Source organism: Tupaia chinensis, unplaced genomic scaffold (genome assembly GCF_000334495.1).
Source record: "Tupaia chinensis unplaced genomic scaffold, TupChi_1.0 Scaffold138060_1, whole genome shotgun sequence".
Taxonomy (NCBI): Eukaryota; Metazoa; Chordata; class Mammalia; order Scandentia; family Tupaiidae; genus Tupaia; species Tupaia belangeri.
The window spans coordinates 477,449-489,731 of NW_006197961.1; the positions used below are offsets into that span (position 1 = coordinate 477,449).

The 12,283-nt window shown below is 54.1% G+C and overlaps 2 protein-coding genes across 2 annotated transcripts in view; both read right to left on the reverse strand.

The window, feature by feature from the left end:
- SYCE2 (synaptonemal complex central element protein 2) overlaps positions 1 to 4,858 on the reverse strand; it is a 17,792-nt gene extending 12,934 nt beyond the window's left edge. Inside the window, exons 1-2 of the mRNA XM_027776774.1 lie at positions 4,715 to 4,858; positions 3,745 to 3,860 (exon numbers count right to left, since the gene is read on the reverse strand). Coding sequence (XP_027632575.1) covers positions 3,745 to 3,860; positions 4,715 to 4,732 — 134 coding nt within the window. The 5' untranslated portion in view covers positions 4,733 to 4,858. The remainder of the gene's footprint in view (positions 1 to 3,744; positions 3,861 to 4,714) is intronic.
- Positions 4,859 to 8,100: 3,242 nt separating this feature from the next.
- FARSA (phenylalanyl-tRNA synthetase subunit alpha) overlaps positions 8,101 to 12,283 on the reverse strand; it is a gene marked incomplete at its 5' end in the record, with an annotated part of 5,585 nt that continues 1,402 nt past the window's right edge. The window contains 9 exon segments of the mRNA XM_014592649.1: positions 8,101 to 8,481; positions 9,102 to 9,216; positions 9,333 to 9,410; positions 9,499 to 9,667; positions 10,290 to 10,389; positions 10,471 to 10,555; positions 11,402 to 11,517; positions 11,593 to 11,721; positions 11,798 to 11,890. Coding sequence (XP_014448135.1) covers positions 8,343 to 8,481; positions 9,102 to 9,216; positions 9,333 to 9,410; positions 9,499 to 9,667; positions 10,290 to 10,389; positions 10,471 to 10,555; positions 11,402 to 11,517; positions 11,593 to 11,721; positions 11,798 to 11,890 — 1,024 coding nt within the window.

The window sequence follows — 12,283 nt, forward strand, 5'->3', positions numbered from 1 at the left end:
CCTTCCACTCTGTCTTCCCTGGCTCCCTACTCATAGCCAGCCGCCCATTGGGCAACGGTGTCCCAGCAGACTCAACTCTGCCGTGTCAGTGTGTTCAGGATTTGCTTTCCTCATTAAGTGGAAGCCCTTAGAGGGTATGAACAGGTCTCTTTGGCAGACTGGGGTATCCCTGCTGCCAATCACAATGCCTGATGCAACAGCCTTCTTTCTGGTTTGGGAACCCAGCAGGTTCATTCCCGCCTCAGGGCCTTCATACAGGTGGCTCCTTCTGCCTGGACATGGCTCTAGAATGCCTCCTGACTGGTTCCTTCTCATGTGACAGCCTGAAGGTAGTTGTACACCATATCTTTGTGCATTTTGACTGCAACCTAACACGAGGTGAAATTTCCTTTTTTTCGAAAGGTGTTTGCTATAGGGCACGTGTACTCGTCAGAAAGGCAGAGACTGACAGAAAGCGAGAAATCACCCTCCAGGGGGGATGGCCATGCCGCAATCTCTTCTCCATTCTCCTCTCGCGATCTTGGGCACGCACACACATGCACCCAGCGTGAGTTTAAGCCACTGGGTCCAGGACTCGAACTGCGGTTGACTACATGGGAGTCCAGCAACATAGCCATTATGCCAACTGCTGGTCCTAAGGGATCTGGATCTCTTAACCACTAGGTTACGGGGCTGACGTCCATTAACTTTTTGAAGATCTTGCAAATATCCAGACTGACCCCTTCTCAGCACCTCCACAGATGCACCATGGGCCAAATCACACTCATCTTGCACGCTGATTCTTCCAATTGCCACCTCACAGGGTTCCATGTTTCCACGCCTGCCTGCAGAACCGTTCTCCACATGGCCACCAGGGGGAGCCCTTTAATGCTCTAGTCAGTAGACGGCAAATTGCTATAAAGGGCCGCATCGCGGTAAATCTTTTCAGCTTTGCAGGCTATGTGGTTTCGGTTGCAACAGCTCAGCACTTCAGACGAAGCCGCAGACAATATGTAAAGGAAGAAGCAGGGCAGTGTTCCCATAAAACTCCATTAACTACAGTCTAGTGATCCAAGCTGTAGTCACATCATGTCACTCTAATCCAACCCCCACCCCTTTCTTTTTAGAGTTCTGCCATTAGGTTAGGGCCCTAGACCCCCCACATGGCTGATAGTGGTTTGAGTTCCCGGACCTGGTGGCTTGCTTTCTCATTTTCCCTCTCTCTCTGTCTCTCTCTGGTGGGTGCATATGCCCAAAAGCAAATTTTAAAAGAAAAATAAATAATAAAATTTAAAAAAAAATTGGGGGCATATACACACATGCGCCTGGCAAGTCACCAGTTCTGGGACTCAAATAATCCCGGGCGGGATCCAGCGCCTTGACCACAACGCCACCTGCTGGCCTAATCCAAAAGCTTATATTCACATCTGAAGCCCCATTACCTGTCTGATTGCATCTCTTACTAACTACGTTAGGTCTGATATTCCAGTGCAGTCCTCCTTCTGAGCACTTGCAGTTGCCCTTCCTCCATCTGGAGCAAGATCCTGCCTGCTCCATAGGTTTGTTTTGTTTTGTTTTGCTATCTACTTTAATTCCATTTGTTATTATTATTATTATTATTATTAAATTTGACTAGAGAGAGACAGAGAGCGAGAGAAAGGGAAAGCAAGAAAGCAAGCCACCAGGTCTGGGACTCAAACTATAGTCAACCATGTGGGAATCCAGTGCCTTTAACCACCGTGTCACCTGCTGGCCCCAGAGAAAATGTTTTAAGTTTGTGAGAAAATTGAATTAAAGTAAGAGTTTACTTGGGGTGCATATGGTAGTGCAGCAGTAAAATTCAAAATTCTATGGGGCTAACTCACATGGCAAGTTTCAGGTTTGCCTCTGCAGACTTCCCTGAACACAGACAGCAGGCCTATGACCCAGGACTGGCTGAGACTGGGGTGGATCACAACATGAGGATCCTATTGGGAGTGGCTGTCCCTCTCTCTCACAGATGAAATGAAATTTTAACAACAACAAAAAAAGGGACCAGCAGTTAGTGGAATGGCTATGTCGCTGGACTCCCACGTAGTCGACTGTGGTTTGTGTCCCAGACCCAGTGGCTTAAAACTCATGCCGGGTGCGTGTGCGTGCATGCCCAAGATCCCGAGAGGAGAATGGAGGAGAAGGGAGAAGGGATTGCAGCGTGGCTATCCCTCCTGGGACAGATTTCTTGCTTTCTGTCTCTCTGTTTCTCTCTGTCTGTCTGGTGAGTGCATGCGCCCTATAGCAAAAAAAAAAACAAAAACAAACAAACAAAAAAAAACCTCTAAAATAAAAAAGAAAGAAAATTTTAATAAATTTTACAGAGGGTGTGTCTTCTCACTGACGAAAGACAGAGAGAGAGAGAAAGAAAAAGGGAGAAAGCATTCCTCATGGGGGGATGGTCATGCTGCAATCCTATCTCCATTTCTCTTTTTGAGATTTTAGGCATGCACATATATGCACCTGGCATGTTTTTCAAGTTGCCAAGTTTGGGAATTGAACCACATAGCTGGCCATGTAAGATCTAGCCACCTTAACCCACATGCTACGGGCTGGCCCAGTTATTATTATTTTTTTTAATAATTTTAAGGGGGGGCCGGCAGGTGGCGCGGTAGTTAGGGGTGCTGGACTCTCACATGGCCGACTGTATTTTGAATCCTAGACCTGGTGGCTTCCTTTCTCAGTTTCCCTCTCTCTCTCTTTCTCTCCCTCACTCTTGCTCTGTCCCTCTCTCTGGTCAAAATTAAAATAAATAAATAAAATAATAATTTTTAAAAATGCTAAGAAAAAGTGATTTCAAATAATTTTAAAAATAAATAAGAGGGGATCAGCAGATGGCGTAATGGTTACATCTCTAGACTCCCATGTAGTGGACCATGGTTTGAGTCCTGGATTCAGTGGCTTAAAACTCATACCGGGTACATTTGCATGCATGCCCAAAATCTCAAGAGGAGAATGGAGGAGAACACGACTATGGTGTGGCCATCCCTCCCCCCTGGGGGGGGGATGATTTTTTTGCCATCTCTCTGTGTCTCCCCAGCGAGTGTGCAAAAATCTCCCTAAAAAATTAAATAAAAAATAAAAGGCTAGTAGGTGGCATAGCGGTTAAGGTGCTGGATTCCCACATACCCGACTGCAGACCTGGCAGCCTGAGACTCATACAAGCCGCATGTGCGTGTGTACCCACAGTTCCAGGAAGGGAATGGAGGATGAGGGATTGTGGCATGGTCTTCTCCCAAGTGGGTGATTCCTCACTTTGTCTCTGTCTATCTCTCTCTGATGAGCACATATACCCTATGGCAAAAAACCTTGAATAATAAATAAATAAAATTAGAGTTTCTTTTAGTGTAAGACTTTTTTTTTTAAGAGAGATTTTTGCTATAGAGTGTGTGTGTTTGCTGGAGAGACAGAGAGAAAGTGAGCAATCACCCTCCAGGGGGATGGCCATACCTCAATCCCTTCACATTTTTTAAATTAATGAATAGTTTTTCATTATATGCATTTTCCATAAACTTTGTGGAGACCCTTTGTATTCTGGATTTTTCTGTCCAGCTCCTCTAGTGCATCAGCTTATTGCTGTATCTTCAGCCCCTAGAACAGTGCCCAGTACATGGAGGATGCTCCATGAGTCTGTGGAGTATGCCCAGAGCAGACACTGGTAGAGCTTTGGGGGAAGAAATGGGTCAATGAAGACCTAGAGACCTGTGCGGACCCAGTGGGCCAGTTTGTCCTCACCGAGTTGGCCCTCGATCACCTTCCTCCTCGCAGTTCTCCTCGCCCTGCAGATGCTCCTTGCTCTCCGCCTGTAGCTGTGGCTCTGGGTCCTTGCACTCTGCGTGGGGCAGGTCCACCTGTGAGCACAGCCAGCATGTGAGAGGCCAAAAAGGGGTCAGTCACCCTCCTCTGACCTTTTAACCCTGGGCACCTTGATGTTCCCTGGTGGGGACCCAACGAAGAGACAGGAGGAGCTGGAGCGGGCACCACTGGGATGAGGGCAAGGGGTCCCTCTGGAGAGGGCAGGGTGAGGGCAGAGGATGTCCTAGAGATGCACTGCTGGGTCCTGAGCACCTAACTGGCTTGTGTCAGCTCTGAGTCCTTCCAAGAAAAAGAATAGGAGAAAAAGAAGAGAGACCAGCATTTGGCATAGTGGTTATGTCGCTGGACTCCCACATGGCTGACTGCAGTTTGAGTCCTAGACATGGTGGCTTGAAAATCATGGGGTTGGGACCAGCAGTTAGCATAATGGCTATGTCACTGGACTCCCATGTAGCCTACTGTGGTTCTCATCCCGGACCCGGTGGCTGAAGCTCACACCAGGCGTGTGTGCGTGTGTGCCCAAGATCCCGAGAGAAGAATGGAGGAGAAGGGACTGTGGTGTGGCCATCCCCTCTGGGGGGTGATTTCTCGCTTTCTGTCTCTCTCTGTCTGGCGAGCGCACCCGCCCTATAGCAAAAACCTCTCAAAAAAAAAAGAAAGAAAATCATGCTGGATCCCTGCATGCCCCAGGAGGGGGATGAGGGGAGTCCTCATTTTCCCCCTTACTGTTGCTGTCTCTTCTGCCTTAGTTTTTCAGGTGAGGGCACACACCCTCAGGCAAAAACCTCTAAAAAATAAGAGATATTGGTACATCTCATGGGTGTCTGTGCCTCTCTCCACTCTGCTTCAGGCACCGGCCGTGCGTGGAAGTGGCGGACGCTGTGGGCACCTCAGTCACACCGCCCATCCGTCAGTCAGGCCTTGGTCGGTCAGTCAGGAAATCGAAGCCAGGAAGGACAGAGACGAGGGACAGTCCCCGATGGCCAGAGGTAAGTGGCCGGTACGGTTCCCTGGGGTAATCCTAGAATCGCGGCTGCTCCCTGCCCCTCTACCCGCTTCCCTCGCGAAGGAAACTAGAGCCGCTTACTCCCGGTCGCTCCATCCCGTCTTTTCCCGCCTTTACTCTCGTGCCTTCTGCGCATGCGCCGACTCCGCCCCCGCCGTGCTCCGCCCCCTACACGTGCGCCTGGTCCCGCCCCCTATAAAGACCTGCGCGCGCAGCTGAGCGGCGCCAACCGGTCAGTTGCTGCTGGTGGGTCCTGGGGCTGCACGCGCACTTGCCACCGCCTGAGGATGAGTGGGCTCTCCGCACGTATGCGCATGTGCGTGGCGTTCCGGTCCCCCCCACAAGCGGCTGGAGCTTGCTTAAGTGCAGCCAGAGCTTGTCTTCGTGTCTTGCTCAACGGCTTTGTCTTTGGAAATGCTTCCAGTAAATAAATCCCCGCCTCGATTAGCAGATGATGTAATGGTTACGTGGCTGGACTTCCATGTAGATGACCATAGTTCCGGGGGCTTGAAAGTCACGCCCGGCGCGCGTGTGTGTGTCCCAGAAGAGAATGGAGAAGGGATTGCGGTGTGGTCATCCGCCCTGGGCAGTCATTTCTTGTTTTTTGGTTTTTTGTTTTTTGTTGTTTTTTTTTTTTTTTTTCTCTGTCTCTACAGTGAACCTGCACTCCCTATAGCAAAGAAATCTATCCAGGGGGAAAAAAAATCCCTGTCATGCCATCCTCTGGGTGCAACCGTGGCTCCCTATTGCTCTTGGTTTAAAACTAATGGCATTTACTACTTTGAATCAGAGTTATCTGTGCACTCTCAAAGCTAGAAGCTGCTTCAAAGCATGATGGGCTCTGGCCCTTAAGGGTTGGCATCCCATAATAGTAGTAATAGTAATTCCTTTACAATAACAACAGCCCCAAGAATGATTGGAGAAAATATTTTTAAAGTGTATATATACCATTTAAAAAAACTTCTTTATTTCCACTTGTTATTATTATTTTTTAATTTGATCAGACAGAAACAGAGAGAGAGAGAGAAAAGGAAGTCGAGAAAGCAAGCCACACAGGTCCGGGACTCGAACCTCAGTCGGCCATGTGGGAATCCAGCATCTTTAGCCACCATGCCACCTGCCGGCCCCAGGTGTACATATATCTTAAGAAGTAACTGTTGGTTGAATTACACAGGTGCCTTGCAAATCAAAAAGACAAACAGTTAACTGTGAGGCGTGCAGAGGTGGTGCCAGATGGTGACTGGGGTTTGAATCCCCTGTCCCCTCAGCCTGAAATGCCCACGAGTGCCCAAGATCTGCCCCGAGAGAGGCTAAAGGAAGTGGATTTCCCTGCTCTGGCACTTGTGTATGTACACATGTGTTCCATCAGGAATAAAAAAGAAAGAGGGGAGCTGGGGGGGCGGCCAGGTGGCAGCAGTTAAGGCAAGTGGATCCCACATAGACAAGTTCCCAATCTGAGTCCTGGACCCGGCGGCTTGAAAAACATGTGTGGGGGTAATCAGCAGTTAGCGTAATGGCTATGTCGCTGGACTCCCATGTAGTCAACCGCGGTTCGCGTCCCGGACCCAGTGGCTTAAAACTCATGCCGGGCGCGTGTGCGTGCCTGCCCAAGATCCTGAGAGGAGAATGGAGGAGAAGGGATTGTGGCGAGGCCATCCCCCCTGGGGGGTGATTTCTCGCTTTCTGTCTCTATGTCTCTGTCTGTCTGGCAAGCGCACACGCCCTGTAGCGAAAAACCTCTCCAAAAAAAAAAAAAAAACCCCAACAAACATGTGTGGGTAGCCAGCAGGTGGTATAGTGGTTAGGGCACCAGCCTCCTGCATGGCTGACTGTGGTTCAAGTTCTGGACCTGTTGGCTTGAAAATAAAAGCTGGAGGGACCAGCAGGTGGTGTAATGGCTATGTCGCTGGACTCCCATGTAGTCGACCGCAGTTTGAGTCCTGGACCTGGTGGTTTAAACTCATGCTGGGTGCATGTACATGTGTGCCCAAGATCCCGAGAGGAGAAGGGATTGCGGCGTGGCTAGCCCCTGGGGGTGATTTCTCGCTTTCTGTCTCTCTGTGTCTTTCTGGCCAGCGCATGCGCCCTATAGCAAAAACCTCTCCAAAAAAAGAGCAGCACACCTCCGCCCACACCCTGCCTCCCAGCAGTTAGGAGAAATCCTGGTTCATGAGCCCAAAAGCCACTTTGAGCTCCTCTTCCCAAATGTTCCCTAAGGTTTTTTTTCTTTTTATTTTATTGGGACCAGCAGGTGGCATGGTGGTTAATGTGTTGGACACTCCCACATGACCGATCACGGTTCAAGTCCTTGACCTGGTGGCTTGCTTTTGCTCCCTCTCTCATGGCTCCCATGAGGCTAGGTCATGCTGCGGGCCCTTCTCTGGCCCCCTCCTCTCAGCACGGTGTGCAACGTGGCCAGCACGTTTCTCAAGCTGCTGGGTTCGGGACTCAAACTGCGGTCAGCCATGTAAGACCAGCTGCCTTAACCCACAGCATGGGCTGTTTGCCCCATCTCTTCCCCCCCCTTTTTTTTTTTTTTTTTAAGATTTATTTTAACTTTATTTATTTTAATTTGACCAGAGAGGAACAGAGTAAAAGCAAGAGGGAGAAGGGGACCAGCAGTTAGTGTAATGGCTATGTTGCTGGACTCCCACATAGTTGACCGCGGGGGATCTTGGGCCGCATGCACAAGCGCCCGGTGTGAGTTTAAGCCACCGGGTCCGGGACGCAAACATAACCATTATACTACCTGCTGGTCCCAGATGAATGTATTTTCCAGAGGCATGAATGATAGTAATGCTTTTTCCTTTTTTTTTAAGCTTTGTTTATTTAAACTTGACCCAGAAGGACAGAAGGCGAGAAGGAGAGGGAAAATGAGAAAGCCAGCCGCCAGGCCCGGGGCTCAAACCACAGTCGGCTATGTGGGAATCCAGTGCCCTTAACCTCCTTGCCACCTGCCGGTTCCCCCCTTCTAAATTCAGGGCAGGTGTGTGTTCCTCGTGTCCAGACAAGAGGGCCCGGTACCAGTACGTGGTCAGCAAATGCTCCCTGGGGCTAGTATCCCTTGGCTTGAGCTGGCCCAAGTCGGTGTCCAAGCCCCCGCATGCACCCCAGACCCAGGGCTGCACCCCGTTTCTCCCATCAAGCCACACACTGACCCGGAGGCACCGGACAGGAACCCTCACCCAAAGGAAGGGCAGCTGCCCACTTCATTAGACAGTGACCGGCCTGCAAGGCCCCCACGGTCCCTGCCGGAGGTGACAGACCACAGAGGTGACAGGGCTGCTGCCCGCTTTATTAGACAGTGACCGGCCTGCAAGGCTCCCCTCGGAGGTGACAGACCACGGGGGACCTGCTGCTCCCAGGCCCCTAGGACTCTGGTTCCAGGATGGGCGGGGAGGAGGAGATTCCGACTGGGGATTGCATGTGTGGCCTCACAGAGGCCTCATAAATACAGGGGGGTCACCGGCGAGGGATGCGAGGGGGCCGGGCTGGCCCGGGACGGCCCAGGTCACGCAGCCTCCTGTGTGCGCGGGGCCGCGGGCTCTGCGTCCAGGCGGCACAGGGGACTGTCGTACACCATCTGCAGGTTCACCTTGTGCCCCACGAGTTCACGGATGTTGTTGATGCCGTATTTGATCATCGTCGGGCTGTGGGGGTGCACACGGAGTTTAACCCCGAGTCGGGCCACGCTCTCTGCTCGGAACCCTCCGTGGCTCCCACCTTCCTCGGGCTAAAAGCCAGTCCTTCCTGTGGCCCGTGAGGCCCCACACCGTCAGCCTTGTCACCTCCCTCCACCCCGTTCTATCCCTCCAACCTCACTGGCCCTCTTAGTTGTTCTCCAAAGAAACCAGGAACATCCCCACCTGCACCTCGGGACCTTTGCCCTGGCTGTGCCTGCCGCCTGGAGGACCCCTTCCCCACATATCCTCACAGCTCCCTTCTTTACCTACTTCCAGCCTTTGCCTCCTCCATGAAGCCCTCCCAGACCACCTGGTCTCCTTGGCCCGCCCTGCTTCACTCTTCCTGTAGCACGCAGTGGCCTCAGACACACCCTAGCCTGTTTGCCCCTTTATTCTACAGCCCCCCTCTCGCTCTGCCGGGACCCCAGCTTCACGGAGGCAGGGATGTGTGTTGTCAGACACACGAGTTCAGGCACAAAGCAGGTGCTCACTCCTCGGCGTTTGAGTGATGAGGGGGCTGACGGGCCACAGGCTCAGGCCTGGCAAGTGTGCCCCACCCTCCCCAGAAGTCCCGCCTGGGCACTCACCGCTCCAGGGAGAGGCCCCAGGCAATGACGGACACATTCTCGGGGAGCCCCATAGGCAGCAGCATCTCGGGGCGGAACACCCCGGAATTCCCGACCTCCACCCACTTCTTCAGGCCTGCAAGGGAGCGGGAGAGGGACATCGTGTGTGGTTGGTGCCGGGCAGTGGGTGTCCCGGGCTGAGCTGTGGGGAGCCCGGGGCCCTCCTCGACCCAGGACGGGGTCCCCCCTCACCTTGGTGGTAGCTGAACACCTCCATGCTGGGCTCCGTGTAGGGGTTGTAGGCCGGCTTGAAGCGCAGCTGGGTGATGCCTGCAGGGCCCGGGGAAGAAGAGGCGGGTCACCTGGGCCCCTCCCCCCGCGCCCCCCAAACCCCCACCGGGCGCAGCAGCCCGTGTACCCAGCTTGGTGAAGAACTCCCGGAGGACGCCCATCAGGTGGCCCAGGGTGAGGCCGTGGTCAGCCACGACACCCTCGATCTGGTGGAACTCCGCCAGGTGCGTGGCGTCCAGGGTCTCGTTCCGGAACACGCGGTCGATGGAGAAGTACTTGGCGGGCGTGAAGGGCTTCTGAGAGCGGCGAGAGCCGGGCCAGGCCCGGGCAAGGGTCAGGAGGGCCGTATGCCGGGGGTCAGCAGAGGGCGTAGCGGTTACCGCACTGGACTCCCACGTGGCCGACCATGGTTCAAGTCTTGGACCCAGTGGCTTAAAAATCACACTGGGCGTGCGTGTCCAAGATCCCAGGAGCAGAACGGAGAAGGGACTGCGGTGCAGCCAACCCCCCTCGGGGTTGATTTCTCACTTTCTCTCTCACTGTCTCTCTGGCAAGCGCACAGGCCCTATGGCAAATACTTTTTTATTTTAGATTTTTGCTAGGGCACATGCGCTCACCAAAGAGGCAGAAAGTGAGAAATCACCCCCCAAGGGGAATGGTCGTGCCGCAATCCCTTCTCCTCCATTCTCCTCTCGGGATCTTGGGCACGCACGCACACGCGCCTAGCGTGAGTTTTAAGCTGCTGAGTCCGGGATTCAACCCATGATTGACTATGTGGGAGCCCAGCGATATAACCATTAAGCCATCTGTTGGTCCAAGCAACAACCTCTTAATATTAAAAAAAGAAAAAGGGACCAGCAGGTGGCATGGTCTCCCCGCCTCCCCGGCCGCCTCCCCGCCTCCCCGGCCAAGCTGTACCTTCTGCGCCAGGCGGTGGAGGGCGCGGGCGCTGGCCGCCGTGGTGTGCGTGCGCAGCAGGTTCTTGCGGGCCTCGTCCAGCTTCCAGGTGTACTTGTACCTTCCGGAAGAAAGGCGAGGAGTCCATGCCTGGCCTGAGGGCCCTTTCCCCTCCACACCCCCAGGCCCAGTGCTGCCTCACCCCTGCGAGCCGTAGCCGCCCTGAGAGTGGGTCCGCTTGACCCGCTGCACGTAGTCCATCGGCAGCTGCAGGGCCTCAGCTGGATCTGGGCAGGACAGAGCGTCCGCTGGTTGGTCAGTGGGCATTTCAATTTTTTCTTTTTTTGGAGAGGTTTTTGTTATAGGGCCCATATTGTTGCCAGAAAGACAGAGCGAGACAGAGACAGAAAGCGAGAAATCACTCCCTGGGGGGATGGCCACGCTGCAATCCCTTCTCCTCCATTCTCCTCTCGGGATTTTGGGCACGCACATGCGCCCAGCGTGAGTTTAAGCCACCGGGTCCGGGACTCGAACTGCGGTCGGCTACATGGGAGTCCAGCGACATAGCCGTTATGCTAACTGCTGGTCCCGATCAGTGGGCATTTCTGACAGACCTTGCACGGAGTCCAGACGGTGGCTGTGCGGTCCCCCCCTCACTCCTCCACCTCCTCTCGTCTTAGTTCCAGGAAAGACCATGTTATTTCCTTTTTTGCCATAAGGCATATGCACTCCCCCAGAGAAAGGCAGAGAGGGAGAGAGGGAAAGCAAGAAATCACCCCCCAAGAGGGACGTCTACACTGCATTCCCTTCTCCATTCTCCTCTCGGGATTCTGAGTATGCACCCAGACGTGCTGGGTGGGATGTTTAAGCTGCTGGGTCCAGGACTTGAACTGTGATCGGCCATATGGGTGTCCAGTGCTGTAGACACCATGCCCCAGGGCAAGTCTTTCAAACAGCCGGGACTGGGACTAGAACTGGAGCTGGCCATGCGGGCTCCAGCTCGCCACGTTCACGGCGGAACCGCTGCACTGCACAGCCCTTCCTGGACCGCTAGAAAACAGCAGGCCGGCTCCTTCCGGTCAGCCCAGCGCACCCTCCCAGGCCCGCCCAGCCAGGCCCTGGGGCCCGCCCACCTCGCAGGAAGAAGGTGTCGTGCTGGTCCCGCGCGGGGTGCTGCTGGGGCTGGAAGAGCGCGTCGAAGTTCCAGAAGGAGCTCTCGATGAAGTTGTCCGTCGGCATCTCGGTGAACCTGGTGGGAGACGCGGCCTGACTGCCCCGCCTGTGCCCGCGGCAGAGCCGGCCCCGCCCCCGGCCCCAGGCTCACCCCATCTCCAGGAAGATCTGTCGGAACTGGGAGCGGACCTTGAGCAGGGGGTGCAGGTGGCCGCAGTCTGGGGGGACGCCGCGGGCCAGGAAGTTGTAGGGCTTGAAGGGTCGGTCCCGCCAGGAGCCACTGTGGGGGGAAGTGGGGCTCAGGGTCTGGCGAGGACGATCACCCCGCTCCACCCCCGACTCGGGGAACCCCAGACCTGGAGATCATCTCTGGGCTCAGCTCCGTGTCCTGCTTGGAGACACTGGTGCTGAAGGCGCTACCTTTGCTCACCCAGTAGGTCTTCAGGGTCCTGCAGCCAGAGGAGGGGAGGGGACACTGCTCACTGTCACCTCCTCCAGGAGGGCGCCTAGATTTCACCCCTGTACGCCCCCCCCCCACTCTTTTCCTTTTTTGTTTGCTAGAGGGCACGTGTGCTAGCTAGAGACAGAGACGGAGAGCAGAAAGCACCCCTGAGGGAAATGGTCATACTGCAATCCCTTCTCCGTCTCCTCTTTTTCCTTTTTGAGAGGTGTTTGCTATAGGGCACGTGCACTCAGAGAGAGAGAGAGAGAGAGAAAGCAAGAAATCACCTCCCCAGGGGGTATGGCCACACCGCAATCCCCTCTCCTCCATTCTCCTCTCGGGATCTTGGGCACGCACACACACGCGCCCAGTGTGAGTTTAAGCCACCGGGTCTGGGTCT